At 47.7% G+C, this 19,066-nt stretch overlaps 1 protein-coding gene across 3 annotated transcripts in view; it reads right to left on the bottom strand.

Moving 5' to 3' along the window:
- Stk24 (serine/threonine kinase 24) overlaps nucleotides 1–19,066 on the bottom strand; it is a 120,897-nt gene that overhangs the window by 5,273 nt on the left and 96,558 nt on the right. For all 3 annotated transcript variants that reach the window (XM_004858629.4, XM_021239370.2, XM_087193066.1), the window contains exons 6-10: nucleotides 16,410–16,595; nucleotides 14,502–14,647; nucleotides 13,574–13,697; nucleotides 12,308–12,376; nucleotides 9,974–10,110 (exon numbers count right to left, since the gene is read on the bottom strand). In XM_004858629.4, the coding sequence (XP_004858686.1) occupies nucleotides 9,974–10,110; nucleotides 12,308–12,376; nucleotides 13,574–13,697; nucleotides 14,502–14,647; nucleotides 16,410–16,595 (662 nt within the window). The remainder of the gene's footprint in view (nucleotides 1–9,973; nucleotides 10,111–12,307; nucleotides 12,377–13,573; nucleotides 13,698–14,501; nucleotides 14,648–16,409; nucleotides 16,596–19,066) is intronic.

The following is a 19,066-nucleotide window of genomic DNA, read 5'->3' as shown; positions in this document are numbered from 1 at the left end:
CTGCTAGATGATGCAAAGAAGAATAACATAAGACTGATAGAGGAGTCCATGAAAAAACAGGAGAAAGTACAACTGACGTAACAAAAAAACTGTTCACAGAAGTAATAGTAGAAAACTTCCCAGACAGAGGTGGAGAATTGGATATACAGATAAATGAGTCATATAGAACTCCAACTAGCCATGATCAAAAAAAATCTACACCTAGACATACAATAGTCAAGATCCCAGAAACCCAATAGAACAAAATCCTGCAAGCAGTTAGAGAAAAGAAACAAATCACCTACAAAGGAAAGCCCATCAGAATCATGGCAGACTTCTCAACACAAACCCTCAAATCAAGGAGAGCCTGGAGTGAAGTATTTCAAGCCCTAAAAGAAAATAACTTCCAACCTAGACTGTTGTATCCTGCAAAGTTACCTTTCAAAATCGGATGGGGAAATTAGATACTTTCATGACAAAGAACACCTGAGAAATTTCATGAACACCAAACCAACACTCCAAACAATTCTAAGCAATTATCCTAGAAAAAGACACTAAAGGTCACAACTCCATGAGGCCCAACAGAGGGAAGCCACCAGGCAATGTAAGAAACTACAGGGAAAGGGGGAAAAAAATAAATAGAAGAGCCAACAACAGCAAAAACACCATGACAAGGATGAGTCAATATCTATCAATTATAACTATCAATGTTAATGGCCTCAATTCACCAATCAAAAGAAATAGACTGACAGAATGGATTAAGAAGTGGAATCAGCCTGTTGCAGACAGGCAGGTCTGTGCACGCCCTACCTATATCCTCAGTTGCGCTGAAGACGCCTAATCACCCTGCTGCAGACAAGCAGGTCTGCCCATGCCCTACAGAGGTCCTGAGTCGCACAGAACAGGCCAAATCAGCCTGCTGCAGACAGGCAGGTCCTGAGTCCCACAGAACACACCGAATCAGGCCGCTGCAGACAGGCAGGTCTGTGCACGCCCTACGGAGGTCCCCAGTCACGCGGAACACACACCGAATCAGCCCGCTGGAGACAGGCAGGTCTGCCCATGCCCTATCTAGGTCCTGAGTCGCACAGAACACCCCGAATCACCCCGCTGCAGACAGGCAGGTCTGTGCACGCCCTACACCAAGGTCCTGAGTTGCGCGAAAGACACTGAATCACCCCGCTGCAGACAGGCAGGTCTGCCCACACCCTACCAAGGTCCCCAGTCCCAGGGAACACACGCCGAATCAGCCCACTGCAGACAGGCAGGTCTGTGCATGCCCTACCGAGGTCCTGAGTCTCACGGAAGACACTGAATCACCCTGCTGCAGACAGACAGCCACCTGATTCCACACTACAAAGACGCAGAGGTCACCAGACCAAGGTACTGAGTCCCACTGTTCCCGGCCCAGAGGTAGGGGATTCTGAGCCATCGTCCAATTGCTTCTGGTCCAGAGGAAGGGGCTTCCCAGTCACCATCCCTCCCGCTGCTCCTGGCCCAGAGGGAGGGGCTTCTGAGCCACCATCCCACTGCTCCTGGTCCAGAGGAAGGGGTTTCCCAGCCACCATCCCTCCCGCTGCTCCCAGCCCACAGCCCACAGGAAAGGGCTTTTGGGTCACCATCCCTACTGCTGCTCCCGGCCCCTGGCCCACTTCACCCAGCTCAGAGGAGGCAATCCGTGCAGGCGCTAACAGGCCCCCGCCCCAGTCGAAATGAGAAAACACGTAAATAAGTCTCAAAACCAGACTTCCAGATCACCTACAGCAACCCCAAAGGGAAATGAGATGGAACACTCTGATACTCAACCACCTGCACCCACTGAACTGGCAACAAAGGGGGATCTGGAAAAAATGAAATAAAAAATAATTTCTCAGATAACAGGAGAAATTGTGCCCCTAGTGCAAGACATGATTAATAAATCTAGAGAGAAGCTCAGGAACATGATGGAATCCCAACATAAGAAACAAATGGAATCCATAAAACGGATGCAAATAGATTTCCAGGACATGAAAAATTCCACTGAAAGTCTACACAGCAGAATGAGCCAATGTGAGGACAGAATTTCAGATATAGAAGATAAGATTGCAATCAGTGACCAGGAAAAGAAAAATTGCTTCAAAATTATAAGGGAACATGAGAAATCAATCCAGCAGCTGCTAGATGACGCAAAGAAGAATAACATAAGACTGACTGGGCTCAATGAAGAAACAGGAGAGAGTGCAGATGACATAAAAAATCTCTTCTCAGGAATAATGGCAGAAAACTTCCCAAGCAGGGGAAAAGAGCTTGACATACAGATAAGTGAGGCATATAGGACTCCAAACAGCCTTGATCAAAAAAAAATCTACACATAGGCATATAATTAAGATTCCAGAAAGACAACAGAAGAACAAAGTTCTCCAAGCAGTCAGAGAAAAGAAACAAATCACATACAAAGGAAAGCCCATCAGAATCACAGCAGACTTCTCAACACAAACCATCAAGGCAAGAAGAGCTTGGAGTGACATATTCCAAGCCCTAAAAGAAAACGGCCTCCAACCCAGATTGATGTACCCTGCAAAACTATCTTTCAAAATGGATGGAGAAATAAGATACTTTCATGACAAAGAGCACCTTAGGAACTTCGTGAATACCAAACCAGCAGTCCAAAGAATTTTACACAATAGCCTAGGAACAGACATTGAGGATCACAACCCCAGGAAGCAAAGCAGAATGAACCCATTTGGCATGACCAGAAATTAAATGTAAAGGGGGAGAACGCAACAAAAAGAAAAAGTCATGGCAATGACAAGTCAATACGTTTCAGTTATAACCATCAATGTTAATGGTCTCAATTCACCAATCAAAAGAAATAGACTGGCAGAATTGGTCAAGAAGCAAAATCCAACAATATGCTGCAAACAAGAAACACACTTAATTCAAAAGTAAACTCGTACACTGAAAGTTAAAGGGTGGAAAACAATACTCCATGCCACAGGAACCCGAAAAAAAGCAGGAGTGGCTATCCTCTTGGCAGATCAAGTAGATATCAAACCAACAGTGATTAAGAGAGACGAAGAAGGACACTACATCCTTGTAAAGGGAAGAATCCAAGAGGAAGAGATGACAATCATAAATATCTATGCACCAAACATGAGTGGATTAAGAAGCAAAATCCAGCAATATGCTGCACACAAGAAACACACCTAACTCAAAAGGAAATTCATAGACTGAAAGTAAAAGGATGGAAAACAGTTCTCCACACGACAGGAACCCATAAAAAAGAAGGGGTAGCAATCTTATTTGCAGACAAAGTAGATTTCAAACCAAAACTAATTAAGGGAGACAAAGATGGTCACCACATCCTTGTGAAGGAACAGTCCAAGAGGAAGAGATGACAATCCTAAATATATATGCACCAAATACAAATGCCCCCAACTATACAAAACAAATATTAATGGACATGAAAAACCAAATAAGCACTAATACAATTGTAGTGGGGGACCTCAATACCCCACTGTCACAAATAAACAGATCATCTAGAAAGAAAATTAACAACGAAATTCTAGAACTGAACCAAGGTATTGAACAAATGGACTTGACAGATGTTTACAGAGTGTTCCACCCCACAAAATCAGAATACACATTCTTTTTGGCTGCACAAGGGTCATTTTCCAAAATAGAACACATGCTAACTCACAGGACATGTCTAAGTAAATGTAAAAGAATTGAAGTTAACCCCTGTATATTATCAGACCACAGTGCAATAAAATTGGAGATCAATAACATAAGAAACCACAAAACTCCCACAAACACATGGAAATTGAATAACACCCTCCTGAACAACCAACCAGTGGGTCACAGAGGAAATTAAAGAAGAAATTAGACAATTTCTGTAAGTAAATGATAATGCCAGTACAAGATACAGGAATCTATGGGACACAATGAAAGCAGTTCTACGTGGGAAATTCATAGCAGTGAATGCTCCCACTAGGAAAACTGAGTGAGTTCAAATAAACAACCTAATGCTGAATCTTAAGCTTCTAGAAAAAGAAGAGCATAACAAACCCAAAGCTCACACAAATTCTAAAGATTAGAGCAGAAATCAATGCAATGGAGACTAAGAGAATGATAAAAAAAAAAAAAATCAATGAATTAAAGAGTTGGTTTTTTGAAAGAATAAATAAAATCGATAAACCTTTAGCTGTTATTAAAAAAAAAAAAAAAAAGGAAAGAAAAGGCTCAAATCCATGCAATTAAGAACGAAAAAGGGGAAGTCACAACAGACCCAGCAGAAATCCAGAGGATCATCAATACCTACTTCAAGAACCTGTACTCTAGCCGGGGATTTAGCTCAGTGGTTTCACTGCCTGCTGTGCAAGCACAAGGACCTGAGTTCGATCCCTGATTCTAAAAAAAAAAAGAAAAAAGAAAAAAACTGTACTCTAATAAAATGGAAAACACAGAAGAAATGGACAGATTCCTAGATACATATGAACTGCCAAAGTTAAATGAAGAAGATATAGAAATTTTAAACACCCCAATTACAATGAGTGAAATTGAAAATGTAATGAAAACTTTACCAACAAAAAAAGCCCAGGTGCTAATGGCTTTACTGCTGAATTCTACAAGACATTTAAAGAAGAACTATCACCCTTACTCTTTAAACTCATCAAGGAAATTGAAAGGGAAGCAAGGCTTCCAAATTCATTCCTGGAAGCAAGTGTTACTTTGATTCTAAAACCAGGGAAAGACCCAACCCAAAAGGAGAACTACAGGCCAATCTCCCTAATGAACATAGTTGCAAAAATCCTCAACAAGATACTGGCAAACAGAATACAAAGGGTCATCAAGAAGATCATACATCCTGACCAAGTCGGATTTATCCTAGTAATGCAAGGATGGTTCAACATTCGTAAATCAATAAATGTAATACACTATATTAACAGAGTCAAGGACAAAAATCATATGATCATCTCAATAGATGCAGAAAAGGCATTCAACAAAATCCAACACCTATTCATGATTTAAAACCCTACAGAAAACTGGCAAAGACGGTCTTTATCTCAACCTGATTAAGGCTATCTATGAAAAACCAACAGCCAACATCATACTAAATGGTCAAAAACTGAAAACTTTCATGTTAAAATCAGGAACAAGACAAGGATGCCCACTATCACCACTCCTGTTCAATGTCGTTCTGGAAACATTAGCCACAGCAATTAGAAAAGAGAAAGAAATAAAAGAAATAACGATAGGAAAGGAAGAAGTTAAACTGTCATTTGCAGATGATATGATACTTCACATAGAAGACCCAAAAATCTCCACCAAAAGACTTCTAAACTTAACTGACAGATTCAGTAGAGTAGCTGGAAATAAGGTCAACACTCAAAAAGCAATGGCCTTCTTATACACAAATAGCAGACTCCCTGAGAGAGAAATTAGGGAAACAATTCCTTTTACCATAGCATCCCAAAAAATGAAATATCTAGGAATCAATCTAACAAAGGAAGCAAAAGACCTCTACACTGAAAACTATAGCACTCTGAGAAAGGAGATCAAGGAGGATATAAGAAAATGGAAAGACATCCCTTGTTCCTGGGTAGGAGGAATCAATATAGTGAAAATGGCCATACTTCCAAAACTACTTTGTAGACTTAATGCAATGCCAATTGAAATTCCACAAATATACTTCACAAAACTAGAGAAAACAATCCAAAAATTCATTTGGAACCAAAAGAGACCTAGAATACCAAAAGCAATTATAAGCAACAGAGACATGGCAGGGGGTATCACAATCCCCAACTTGAAACTATACTACAGAGCTACTGTGATAAAAACAGCATGGTACTGACAAAGAAACAGACCAGATGATCAGTGGAATAGATTAGAAGATGCAGAAACAACATCAGACATACTCAGCCACCTCATTTTTGACAAAGGACCCAACCACCCTTGTTGGAGGAAAGATAGCCTATTTAATAAATGGTGTTGGAAAAACTGGATTTCAACCTGCCAAAAATTAAAACTAGACCCATACCTCTCACCATGCACTAAACTAAGATCAAAGTAGATTAAAGATCTAAATATCAAGACAGAAACACTAAAGTTGCTGGAAGATAAGTTAGGTAGAACTCTTGAAGACATTGGCATAGGAAAAGACTTTATGAACAAAACCTCAGTAGCATGGCAACTAGCACAAAGAATCAACAACTGGGATCTCATCTTATTAAAAAAGCTTCTGCACTGAAAGAGAAACTACCAACAGAGCTAAGAGACAACCTACAATGTGGGAAAACATTTTTAGCAGCTGTACCTCAGACAAAGGACTACTATCTAGAATATATAAAGAACTCAAAAACATTAAATCCCCCAAATTCAAAGACCCAATTCAAAAATGGGCATCTGAAATGAACAGACATTTCTTAGACAAAGAAGCAAAAGCAGCAAATAAATATATGAAAAAATGTTCACCATCACTGGTCATTCGAGAGATGCAGATGAAAACAACACTGAGATTCCACCTCACCCCACAAAGAATGGCTGCTATCAAGAAATCAACCAATAACAAACGCTGGCGGAGGTGTGGGGAGAAAGGAACCCTTCTTCATTGTTGGTGGGAGTGCAGAGTTGTGCAACCACTGTGGAAATCAGTATGGAGATACCTCAAAGAACTAGGGCTAGAGGTCTCATTTGACCCAGCTATTCCTCTACTGGGTATCTTCCCAAAAGAATTGTAAGAATCGTACCACAGCAATATATGTGCACCCATGTTTATAGCAGCACAGTTTGTAATAGCTAAAGCTTGGAAACAGTCCAAGTGCCCATCAACTGGAAACTGGAGAAAGATGTGGGTTGTTTTTTTTTAATGGAGTACTACTTAGCCATAAAGAATGAGAAACTAGAGACATTTATAGCTAAATGGATGTATATTGAGGCCATACTCTTAAGTGAAACAATTAGGACATGTGTAAATACCGAATAGTTTCTCTAGTGTGAGAAACTGAAAGGGTAAATAAGGATTAAAAGGATTAGTAATGAATAACTGATATTTTGAAATAGGAAAAGATCCAAAGCGGTAGGAGTAGTGGCGAGGGAAGGGGAAAGAAGGGAAAGGAAAAATTATGAGAAAAAAAAAAGTGACAACGAAGTCTATGTAAATAGGGAAGGGTGGAGGGGGTGAAGGGCGCATAGGTAATGGGGAAAAAGTAAGAACCAAGATACATCATGTACAGGTACAAGCACCCAATGATAAATGTAAACATATTGTATACCTAAAATGTACCAATAAAAGAATTTAAGGAGAAAACAAAAAAAGAAACAGTTATATAAACTACAACTGAAAGAAACATATTAAATAATTATCTATAAACATTATGGAAAATATACAAAAATTAGTAAGTGCATATAAAACAACATCTACTATCCTGAATAGTTTACATCCTCAATTTCTTTACCACAAACACTACAGGAAAAAATCACGAGCACTATAACTTCCAACTATGTAAGAAAACTGAGTAAGTTTACCTAAGTTTATATAACATCAGAAGGCAAGGGCCAGGGATTTAGCTCAGTGGTGCCGGCACCACCGCCTGCCTTGCAAGCACAAGGTCTCGAGTTCGATCCCAGGTACCAAAAAGAAAAGAAGGCAATGCATTAAAAAATGATAATGATGAAAACAGTTGGGATAAAACCGTGGGATCGTGGTGTAGTTCTTGTACTCCAAAAATTCTATATTGCTATCTTGCTTCAGAACAGAAAGCAAGTGCCCCCCCCCCCATGGTCAAGATTCCCACAGCCCCCTGAAAACCACTCCAAGTCACAGGGCCCAAAGATGGCTGAGAACACTGACAGGGACTCATCTCTAGCATCCCACCTCGAAGCTCCTTCCCTGCCCCACCCAGGAGTGCTGGGGATTGGACCTCGACACTGAGCTACATGCCAGACATTTCTTATGGGAGACAAGATCTGGCTAGATCACTAACTTCCCCAGGTTAGGCTCAAACTTGCAATCCTCCTGCTTCAGTCTCCCAGAGTGCTTGGCTACGGGGATGCATCACCCCTCTGGCTAGAGATCCTCTTTTAAGGCAATGGAAATGCCCACACTGTCTCAGACAGCAAATGGTTCCATAACAATTTAAGAAACTATAAATGACTAAGTCACAGGATGAACTGATGTCACACAAAAATGATCCCAACAATAACTCAAACCGATCCAGACAGAAAGGTTTGATGACACTTTAGCCAAGAGTCAGTTCTCTTCCTGAGGGGAGCGCAGGTGGGAAGGGATCTGCACGATGCCTTTGCACCCACTGCTGGCTCAGGAGAACTCAGGCACCATAGCCAGGCCTGCAGGGACACGGCAGACCCCAGGGGCCCAGCCTCAAAGCAAAGAGGAGGCAGCTCCCTGGTCACAAAGGGCCACAAGTGCCCACTGTGCACCGGAAAAGTGAGTCTAAAGCAAGGATTAATGTCAAGTACAAAACACACACTAGATTTCCAAGGTGTAGTCTAAAAAATACCTTACTAGTTATTATTTATGTTGATTACAGTTGAGATGATGGTTCTTAGGATGGAGCAGGTAAAACATATATTAGAATTAACATCTCTTGTTTCTTTTTACTTTTCTAAAATATGGCTGCTAGAAGATTTTAAATTCTGTGTGGCTCCCGTTCCCTTTCTATTGGGCACAGCCGGCCGATCAGTGTGCATCTCAAAGAAAGAAGAGGAGCAGGGAGATGGGGTCCTAGGTCCTGGCCGAGTGTGGGGGAACCGAGTGAGAAACACATCACTCCCAACAATTCCAGGCAACACTGGACCACGTGGAAAACAGCACCACAGAAATGGCAGGACAAAAGCAGAAAACCAACCCAAAGAAGACACCAACACGGAGCCCTGCTTTCTGGGTTTGGTTCTGTCTCCTTACTGCGAGGCTCTTTTTCATGAGAAATGAACGCCACTAGAAAGAGGTATGAAAAATGCCTGGAGAAATCAAGAAGCTTGCACTTGGATAAGCATACGGGTAACTTTTAAAACTCTATTTCTGTACTGTGTTACCTGATTTTTGGTATCAAAAGGGGGGCAGAGAGAGATCAAAGACCACTGACTCCTTCAACCACATCAAAATTGAAGCAGCCAAGAAAACAGCTTGAAAATTTCACAGCGTCCTTTACTAAGGCAGGAGAAGAATGCTCAAGTGTCACAACTGTGCTTTCGACTAGAAGCCCAGCTAGAGGGCTCACAACAGGCAGCCTTAGCAGTCATCACTTGCAAATGACAAATGGCCAAAGTGACCCCGCATGCCCCAGGCTCCATTGTGTCCTGTCAAGCAGCCACCCTCAGAAGAGACTGGACACACAGCATGCACCACAGAGCCCCAGTCTCCTCGGGACACCTGAGGACAAACCCCAAAGCCATGGCATGCAGGAGGGCCCGATGGCAGAGCACCCACAGCCACGGGGCTACGGGCCGCACACCTCATCTCCAAACACCCTGCACAACAGCACCTGCTTGGGGAGGCCAGTGTGGGTAGCACTCACAGGCACTCAGAAACAAGCTCCAGGGGCGGGGGAGCCCCCACCTACTGCTCAAGCGGAAGCAGGGGCAGCCAAAGCTACTAGGCCTAGGCACGGTGTGCTTGCGAGACTCCCTGCACAGGCTTCGAGCCACCGCGAGAGAAAACTCGCCCACACTCAGCTCAACATTGCCAGCTTCCGGCACTCCGAACACCAGATGAAGGCCTAAAACTCAGTGGGCAGTTAGTTACACACATGTGGCTAAGGGCTTGACTTCTTTGGCTCACTAGGCTTTAATAAGTGACTGCATAATTAAAAGCAGGTATTTTCACATCGTACTGCATTTCTGTGGCCAAGAGCTCTGAGTGCACAAGGTTCGGCTCTTCTCCAGAACTCCCAGAGTCACATCGTTCATCCCTGTCAGTGGACACAGTGTGGGCCATGTCCGCTCACTGGGGCCTGCTGGGGCCTCGTGAGCGGTGTGGGGAAGCTGCCCTTACCTCTGCAGCCGCTGCACGAGCTGGGCCACCATGGTGTCGGAGATGCCGGGGCAGGCCTCTTCCGCCAGGTAGATGGCGCCGCGAAGTTCTTCTATGGACCCCAGGTTCCCCCCCGACGCCTGGCTCTTCTCCTTCAGCTGAAACATAGGAAGGGCAGCATGACCCACATCTCCAGACCCAGACACGCATGCCACCCGATACAACTCCAGGTCCCCGGGACCCACAGCCACCAGGTCACTGGGCTCCACAGCAAAGAACTCTTAAGGACGGCACATGACTACCAGACCAGAACAGAGGGAGCCAGCTCTGTTTGCATCTTTGCTCCAAACTGGCCTCACATGAAGTGTCCTGCTGATTCCAACTCTACCGAAGCCTTACTCTTAATCCAGAAAAGCCACTTCGCAGTCACCAGAAACTGCTCTGGTGTGCATGCCGTGGCTGCACCATGATCACCTGAGCTCAGCTCCTGGTGTCAGTGGGTTGGATCCCTGGCTCCAGCACCATGAGAACGCCCTCATGTGGCCCTGAATTGTGGGAACCTCAGGGCTGCCCTCTGCTCCCATGAGAAATCAGTGTCCTCAGCACCTCCTCCCTCTAGGTATACCCGACATTGGAGTGTGGCTCAGGTCAGACCCAGCCAGCTCGGGACCAAATGCCCTCCAAGACTCTGGGTGGTAGCTGCACAGCTGACAGCCACCAAAGCCCCCTCCTCCATTCTGTCTCTGGATAGCTCACAGGACACTGGCCTTGGCTCTGTAGGGTGCCAAGAACACAGGTCATCACTGACAGATCAGTGTCGCCATGAAAGCAACAGCTTCTCTCCCTGCTGGAAGGACTGGATAGGGCCGGGGTGCCAGGAATACTGTTTGTCACAGGCTGCAACACCGATGACCTCAAGACCCTCTCCTACACCCCGTCACTTACCAGCACTAGCAAGGCCCAAGATGATTTGCATCTATCACCCCCTGCCCTGCCTGCCATGACCCACACCTGTGTCTCAGGACCAGGAGGATACGGGGGCAGTCCCAGGACAGTCCCTGTCCAAGGGCACGCTGGACAATGAGTGATAGCAACAGGGCACCAACGTCCCAGGCTCCCCACCCTCCTCACATGTAAGTGCAGGGGTAATCATCCCAGCAGTGAGCCCTCAGGGCTATTCTCGAAAATCATGCCCATTAAACACTTGGAACTCCAGGTCACCAAACAGCCTCTTAATAAACACACACAGGAAAGGAGGCGTGAGTTTACGAGCTTACCTTTAGGTAGCCCAGACATTTCTACATTAGATTAATCTGAGGAAGCTACAAGTAATGATTTCAAGAGCTTCTTCTGAAACCCAGTAAAATAATATGCGCCCTTTCTCTAATTCCCGGCCAATGCTATTAGAATGGCCAATGACAGGTCACAGGACAGTAACCGGGCAGCTGGAAACCCACAGGCCCACAGGCATCACACTCAAGGGCACAACGGCATCTAGGGAAGGACACAGGTGACCAGGATGGGGCCACAGCCAGAGGCCAAGAGCAGCACAGCCTGCCTGGCCCGTGGCTCCCATCTGAGGCCAGTGTGCCCACACGGCTCACCGCGCAGGATGCCATGTCTCAAGTGCCAGCCACCTGGAGGGCTGAAGGGCTGGGAGGGGACCCATGACCCAGGGCAGACCATGTAAGAGCCCAAGCGCAGGCATGAACAGCGCTCCTTCCTCCCAGGGACCACCATGCTTGAGTCACAGGACCCTGGACACTGCCACTGAGCAAAGTCACCCAGAGAGGTGGGGATCCCACACACTGACGTGGGGTGACTCACCTCAGTTATCCTCAAGGCAGCCTGAGCCAGGAAGGGACACACAAATGTGCACGCTCACACACACGCACGCACAAATGCACAGTCATCCACAGGGTGTGGCCTGCGGGGTCAGGTGACCTCTGCAGGAGCGTACAGATCGCAGGCAACTACTGTGGCATGGGGATTCAAGGAACTCGGGGTCCCCTTAAAAACAAAACTCTACTTTGAACACTGCCATGAATCTGTGTGAGGCAGAGATCAGGCTACATCGGCCAGATTTCACAGCTCCCCGAAGCTGATTGTCACCCTGGTAACACAGCTCAGGGCTGGGTCCCTGGGGCTGTGACAATGTGGGCATCTCCCAGGGAAGATGTGACAGAAGACAGCTGCCAAGGGCAGGTGGGAAGCAGCTCTCAGCAGTGCTGGAGGCCAGCAGCCTGCCCATGTCTGCCAGCTGCTGTAATGCCTCCAACTTTACTGGCAACGACCACCCCTCCCCTCCCCCTGCCCACCCCCCCAGCTCTCCAGCAAGCCAGCCAGGTGCCTTACCTCAGCAAACAGAGGAGAAATAATTGTGGATAAACACTGAGAGAAAGGCCTCTTTGGGATGTCTTTCATCTGGGGGGAAAGAAAGAAGGTCATCAGAAACAGGCGACATCACGCCGGCCACCTCACCGAGCTTCGGAACTGGTCTAAGCAGAGTGACGCTGAGGACACATCCTGCCCACTGTCCCCTGGCTTCCACAGGCTACAAAGTCTGATCTGCAGTCACACAGCTGGGACCCAGAGCCTGGATCCCACGTGGGAAGACGGGACACAGGCAGTGAGCTCTGAGGAGACAGCCACACCGACCCCACCACCACTGTGTGGAGGGGGCTTTGCAGACCGGACCCTGGACAGGGACCCCGTGTCAAAGTGGCCATCACACAAGCCACTATTTTCACTCTGTCTGAATGCTGCACATCTTCCAACTCATCCCAGAAGGCCTGTGGGACCAGGGGTGCCTGAGACCACTCACTGCACTTTCAAAATCCCAAAGGGCTAGGGATGCGGCTCAGTTATACAGCACTTGGCTGGCGTGTGTGATGCCCTGGACTCAATCCTCACCCCCCAATCCTAAAAATACAGGTTTGGGTTTTTTGGGGTGCTAGTGGTACTAGGGATTAAACTCAAGGCCTTTGTACTACACTACATCCCTAGCCTTTTCTTTCCTTTTCTTTTTATTTTTTTGAGACAAGTTCTCACTAAGTTGCTAAGTTGCCCAGGCTGACCTCAAGCTTGAGATCTTCCCAAGACCTCAGCTTCTGAGAGTGCTGGGATTGTATGTACGCACCATCATGCCCAGTTGCTGTAAATCTGAAAAGGCATGAAACTAATTAATCAAAATTAAGTTTCATATAAAGCACCAAAAGTGATACATTCATTTATAAGGTCCTTAAATAAAGCTCTACCATAAAATTATGGTATGAGATACATACAACTCTAACACGCAAACAGACATGGTCCCAGAAAGGCAGTCACCGCACACGTGAAACTGCACCCCAAGCACCAACAACACATGGCTGAGGGTCACGGGGTCCTGGCGTGACCTCGGGGTGGAGGGCAGAATCAGCAAGGTTCCGCAGAGTCCGGACTCTCCAGTCTGAACCTTCTGATAAACTGACAACTAAACCTCAGGGTCATCACTCCGAGAGGGCAAAATCCCACCCCTGGCCGCCTCTGGATGACCGCCCCGTCCGAATGCACCACAGGAAGTACCTCGCACCTGTCCCTGGCTGACAGGCCCTGGTGGCCTCTGAGCACGAGCGACCGTACCTTACTTCTTTCCAACTCTGAGGGCTGAAGAGCTCCGTTCTCCAGATTCTTGGGGTCCTTCTCCCGGATTGTGAAGATCCAGTCCCCAGAGTCGTTGCCTCCGGACGCCTGGCCGTCTGTTTCCCTGGACACAGACATCCCATGCCCCCAGCTCGGTCAATGTCCACAGCCGCTTCTGATCCCCATTCCCCTCTGTCAAACTCATCCAGTTCCCCAGGTTTGCCCGAGCAGTGCTGCCCACTTTGTCTCGGAGACCAGACGGGGAATCCTCCCCCAGACCTCCTCCTTTGCCTTGCACCAAGGGAGAGCACTCCACCCCCTCGTCTGTCAGCCGATCCTGGGTCTCAGTCTCTCTCCCAGATGCCCCCTTCCGGCAAAAACAGACACTTGCTTTGCTGCTTGTCCTGTCCTCCTCCCCTCTGGCCACACCCATCTCACCCCTCTCAGTCATCCATCCCCACCCCGCCCCCAGCTGTCACCAGCCACCCACCCCAAAGCCAGTCGTGTCCCCACCTGCTCCCACCACAGCCCTGTCCTCTGCACACCTGGGGATGGGGGACCTGTGCAGTCCTCAGCCTGCAAGAACCTCCTCAGTCCCCAACACTACTGCGGCACGGCATCTCCTGCCCCCATCGAGCTGCACCTGCTCCACCCCACTGCACTTTGTAGGCTGCGCCCGAGAGCACAGTGAAGACAGAGCAGCTGGGCCCACACACACTCTGTCCCAGAGGTCAGGGACACTCCACAGGCCACGTGAGATGCTACATGAGATGCCACGAGACTCTCAAAGGTGGCCCCACGGCACATGACACAAGTATCACTATGGACCTGGATCATCTAAGAGCAAAAAACTTCACCCTACCTATAAGACAAGAAGCAAGAGTCCCAGGCCGGTCATGTGCAGGGCGTGGCCCAGGCAGTGACTTACGCGTCCGAGTCATCGGAGCTGGAGTCCTCGTGGCTCTGCTCGGCCTTCCACCTCTTGTACCTGTCGATGAGCTCAGTCAGGTAAGACGTCTTCTTTGCATTGCGAATTATAAACTTGTGCTTCAGCAACTCCTTCGCCGTGGGTCTCTGCAAAGGACAGGTGGAGATCACTCTTCCCAAAGTTCTACCGCACCCCAAGGGCAGGTGTCTGCCTCAAAACCTCAGAACGCCCCGTTCCAACATCAAGGTGTGTCATCCCCCTCTCCCCGGCTTCTGAGCTCTGTGCCTCGGCCTCTTTGAAGACAGGTCACTGTGCTCCTGCCTCGGACTCTGGACACAGGCAAGGAGGGTGTGACACTTAGTTTCCTTGCCGGGAAGCAGCCAATGAAAGCAAGAGGCCCCCACGCTAGGAAGCCGAGCAGGACCTCAGAGGCGATGCCTACGGGAGCCGCTCCTCTCCTCGTCCCTCCACACAGATGTGGACAGGGAAGGACATGCTATCTCCAGTGAACTTTATCATATGCTCTGGTGAATACATGTGCTCATTTGGATTCACCTGACAGAACAGGCGAGGAGCCAGCAGAGACCTCTCCTCTCCTCGAGGTGGACGAGCACCTGGCCCCAGTCACCAGCTCTCCCTACCCTGTGGCTGAGCTTAGCACTTCATCTGGCCTGGTCTGGCACTGCCCCAGCCGAGGGGCTCACTCTGTCTGACCTCAGGACACCGCGCCCAGGGCTTTGCCCTCGAGGGTGGCCAACCGCCCAGTGCAGCAACCAGGTTTCCCAGGGAAACGTAGTGTGGCCCAACCTGGAACAGATGGTGGGACACAGAAATGCCAGCGGGTCACAGAGAGTTCCCACTCCCCCTAATCACAAGCCTGGGTAACTAGACCCAGCAAGTTCCTGAGCGCAAGAGTGTATAAACTGGGTCGCCTCACGGGCGTCCAGCCTGGGCCAAGGGTGGGTGGGAGGGAGCAGCCTGGGGAGTAAGCCAGCCCCAGAAACGTCCTTCTGGTGCTGGTCACATCGCCATCAAGTTGGATGGGGGCAGAACTGCCACCGCCCCACCGCTCACTCCCACCTGCCACCCGACACCCGGTACAGAGACCCAGTGCACGAAGACCGCTCCACTCCCACTGAACCTCACCAGAACTGGCCCCGCACGAGGAACACAAAGCTCCCAAAGTCATCAGCCCTCTTTGGGTCTGAGTTAATGGGTTGGGCACGAGAAAGGACAACCTGGCCTTCAGCTAACTCTGCCAAAAAACTCAGGCACAAAACAAGGACATGGGGTGCTGCATTCAACACCAAAACACAGAGCTTTCAGAGAGTGCCCTAATTTTGAGAGGCAAGTGAGGTAAAGCTATGTAGTCACCACAGGCTCTGCCACTATGAATGAACTGTAAAGCGGGAAAGGAAGGGGAAGCAGGAAGTGAGAAAAGTGGCAGACTCCTTTATATCTTATTTGTCCCTTGTTCCTGAGCACACACCTGCCAACTAGAGACAACACACTGACCATCACTGCTCTGGCTAGTCTTTACCATTACGATGACAGTTCAAACCGCAAGGTCCTGAGTTCGATACCCAGTACCAAAAAAGAAAAAAGAAAACTACAACAGTTTATAGTTCATAACCTGATCTTCCTCCAAAAACACTGAAAATTTATGATTCCTCCATAATATTAAGGAGAATATTCTTCAGGCTCAATGAGGCATGAGATGCTAGAAAAAATCTAGGAGAAAATAAGATTTTTCATCCTAATTAAATGAAAACAAAAGCATATTTGTAATTCAGAGAAATCAAACTTATTTAGAGGAAATGAATGAGACCATGAAGGCAGCTGATAAAGAGACTGCATGGATCCCAAAGGGTGCCCGGAAACCCAGCTCTGCCAAGTGCACAAACTCACAAAGCTCGGCTCCTTGTTCAAACAGGCCTCCACGAACTCCTTGAGGGGCTTGCTGTAGCTTCCTTCCAGTGTCGGGGGGTTGTTCTTTGGAATGAGGAACAGAACCTTCATGGGATGCAGCTCGGAATGGGGTGGCTCCCCTCTTGCCAGTTCTATAGCTGTGATGCCCAGGGACCAGATGTCTGCCTGCGACAACAAAGGCATCGTTAGATTCAGAACAGGAATGCGTTCAGACAACACACTTAGGCAAAGAAAGGACAGTACGGCTCTTGGTGTACTTCTGGGGTTCTAGAAAAGACAATTATTTTTAACTATTAAGAAACAAACCCCTTGCTATAATTTCAAAATACGCAGCGACTGGGAAAATGTGCTCTACTGGGACACCTCGAACCTCTCCCCTGATGAAGGTGTGACCACCCTGCAGCAGGTGCTGCCTGCGGCATCAGGGATCATGTGAGTCCCTGGAGACAATAGCAGGGGAACAGAGATGAGTGGGGAACAGCTGTGGCGAGAGGAAGTAACTCTGAAGTCACATCTCGCCCCTCTCGCCCCAAGCGATGCTTGGCATGAGGCCCGGCTGTGGGGTCGGGCAGGCACCTTGGCCTGGATTCAGACGCCGCCTCCACAGTCAAAGTCCTCTCGTGTCAGACAAAGCAGCTAACTGCCTCCTTTCCTCATTTGCAGAACAGGGAAGGGCAGCTGTGCAAGGGACCTAAACCATTTACAATGGCATCATAACATACAGATGATACCATACCCATCATACTTATTTAGTAATTGTTAATGCTGTACCATACAGGCTATTTGTTGCCACAGTACATTTAAAATAAATCAGCTGGGCCAAGGATTTAGCTCAGTGGTTCCGGTGCCTGCCTCGCAAGCGCAAGGTCCCAAGTTTGATCCACGGTACCAAAAAAAAAAAAAAAAAAAATCAATCAATCAATCAATCAATCATCGTGACACCCCCCCCCCCGCGCAGCTGTGCCACATAAGGACTGTTGGCCACACACTGAAACCTAAAATTACAAAGGCTTGTTCAACTTGACAGGAGTGCAAAAGCGATATGCAGTCAAGAGAAATCGCACTTTGACTTTTTCCAGGAAAGCTATATCCAATACAATTGTTTCTTGTGATGCTGGGTGGTGGCAGCCAGAACAGTCCCAGTGAGCCCCATGATCACAAGGGGAAAATAACTGCACACTGTTAAGCTCCAATGTGCTACAGGGTAAGGTAAGGATTTCCAATTCAGGATATTTTCAGTTTATTGAGCAGCATTTGTAATTCCTTAATATCATTCAAAAACTAAATTTTCTCCACTGTTCAAAAAAATTGTTTTCCATGGTTGATTCATCTGAAACAGGATCCAAACAAGGTTCACACATCCCAGCTGATGTTCGGTGGCCACAGCTCTATTAATCAAAAACAATCCCCACTCAATCCACCCAGCACCATCAACTTGAAGAGGTCTTCAGCTCTGCCTGGTGGTTTCTTCTTGATGCCATGCAATATTTCCCCAGAGCCTGTTTTCCTGCTGAAGGTCCCACTGGATATGGAGGCCTGGTGAGATCCACAGTTGGCAGGAGCCAGTAGCCCTACTCGGGAAACCTGATGCCAGCTGCTCTGACACACACTGTGGCCACGACTGAGCCAGTGGTGAAATCACTGAACATGTAATTTACAAATAATGCTGGGCAGTATTAAAGGACTAAACCCAACAACTCATGACACTTCATCAATCCCCAAAGAACAGGACAAACCCTGAAAATCAAAGAACAAAACATGATGGCAAAGACAACCCAGGGAACTGGAGCAGAGAACAAGCCTTAGCCCAGGGACACTTTCTGCTGTTGGCCTCACTGTGCTTCCTGTCATGACTTCAGCTAGCACTTCTCTCTCACACTCGCCACACAGCAACAAAGGCTGCAGGCTTGCTCAGGAGACCACAGGCTTGGGTACTTTTCCACCCTTAACAATGTGGAAAGCACTCACTGTCCATGTTCTGCCACCCTGGTGCCCCAGCCCAGTGCTCTGTAGGACTGGGACCTGCCACGTCTTCCATTCTCCACCAAGGTTGGAACACCTGTCAGCAAGACTTGTTCTCCATTCTTTGTACTAAATTCTTACCCTAAAGGGATCAGTCTAGGAAGACAAGTATTAGGTATTAAGAGCCCAATTTGCCTTCTCTACAACTTGGAGTGCTTCATTTATCTTGCATGTGTACCCCATTAAAGCTCAGCAGAAACAGGATTTATTCCAGACTCCCTCTGCCCAGGGTGCACACACAGGGAAGCACCTGGAGCCTAGTGGTGGCGGGATGTGCAGAGGCGGGCGCACAGGAGGGAAGATGAGCTTCGGGGACAGATGTGGCTGAAGTTCTTTACACACAGGTGAGCTCAGGAGACTACGTGACTCCACTTCCGCCTGCCTGCGCCAGGTCCCCTGTACCACGCTGCAGCAAATCTCCCCAGAACCACATCTGCTGCTGGCAAATCTCCAAGCCAGAGATGCAGGCCATCTGTCCATGTAGTCTCTGACAATGCCTCCAGCCCTTCGAGGATGCCACAACCAGTCAACACACCCGTGAACAAGAGGCCTGGTGGATGCGGGCCTCTGCTTCAGCCAAACAGGGCAGAGCATGCACTGGTTGCCCAGAGGCG

The sequence above is a fragment of the Heterocephalus glaber genome, unplaced genomic scaffold, assembly GCF_053883595.1.
Source record: "Heterocephalus glaber isolate CG9 unplaced genomic scaffold, H.glaber_assembly_v1.0 deba00001578, whole genome shotgun sequence".
Classification (NCBI taxonomy): domain Eukaryota; kingdom Metazoa; phylum Chordata; class Mammalia; order Rodentia; family Bathyergidae; genus Heterocephalus; species Heterocephalus glaber.
Note: the sequence above shows the minus strand (reverse complement) of the source record. Positions and strands in the feature narration are given on the sequence as shown.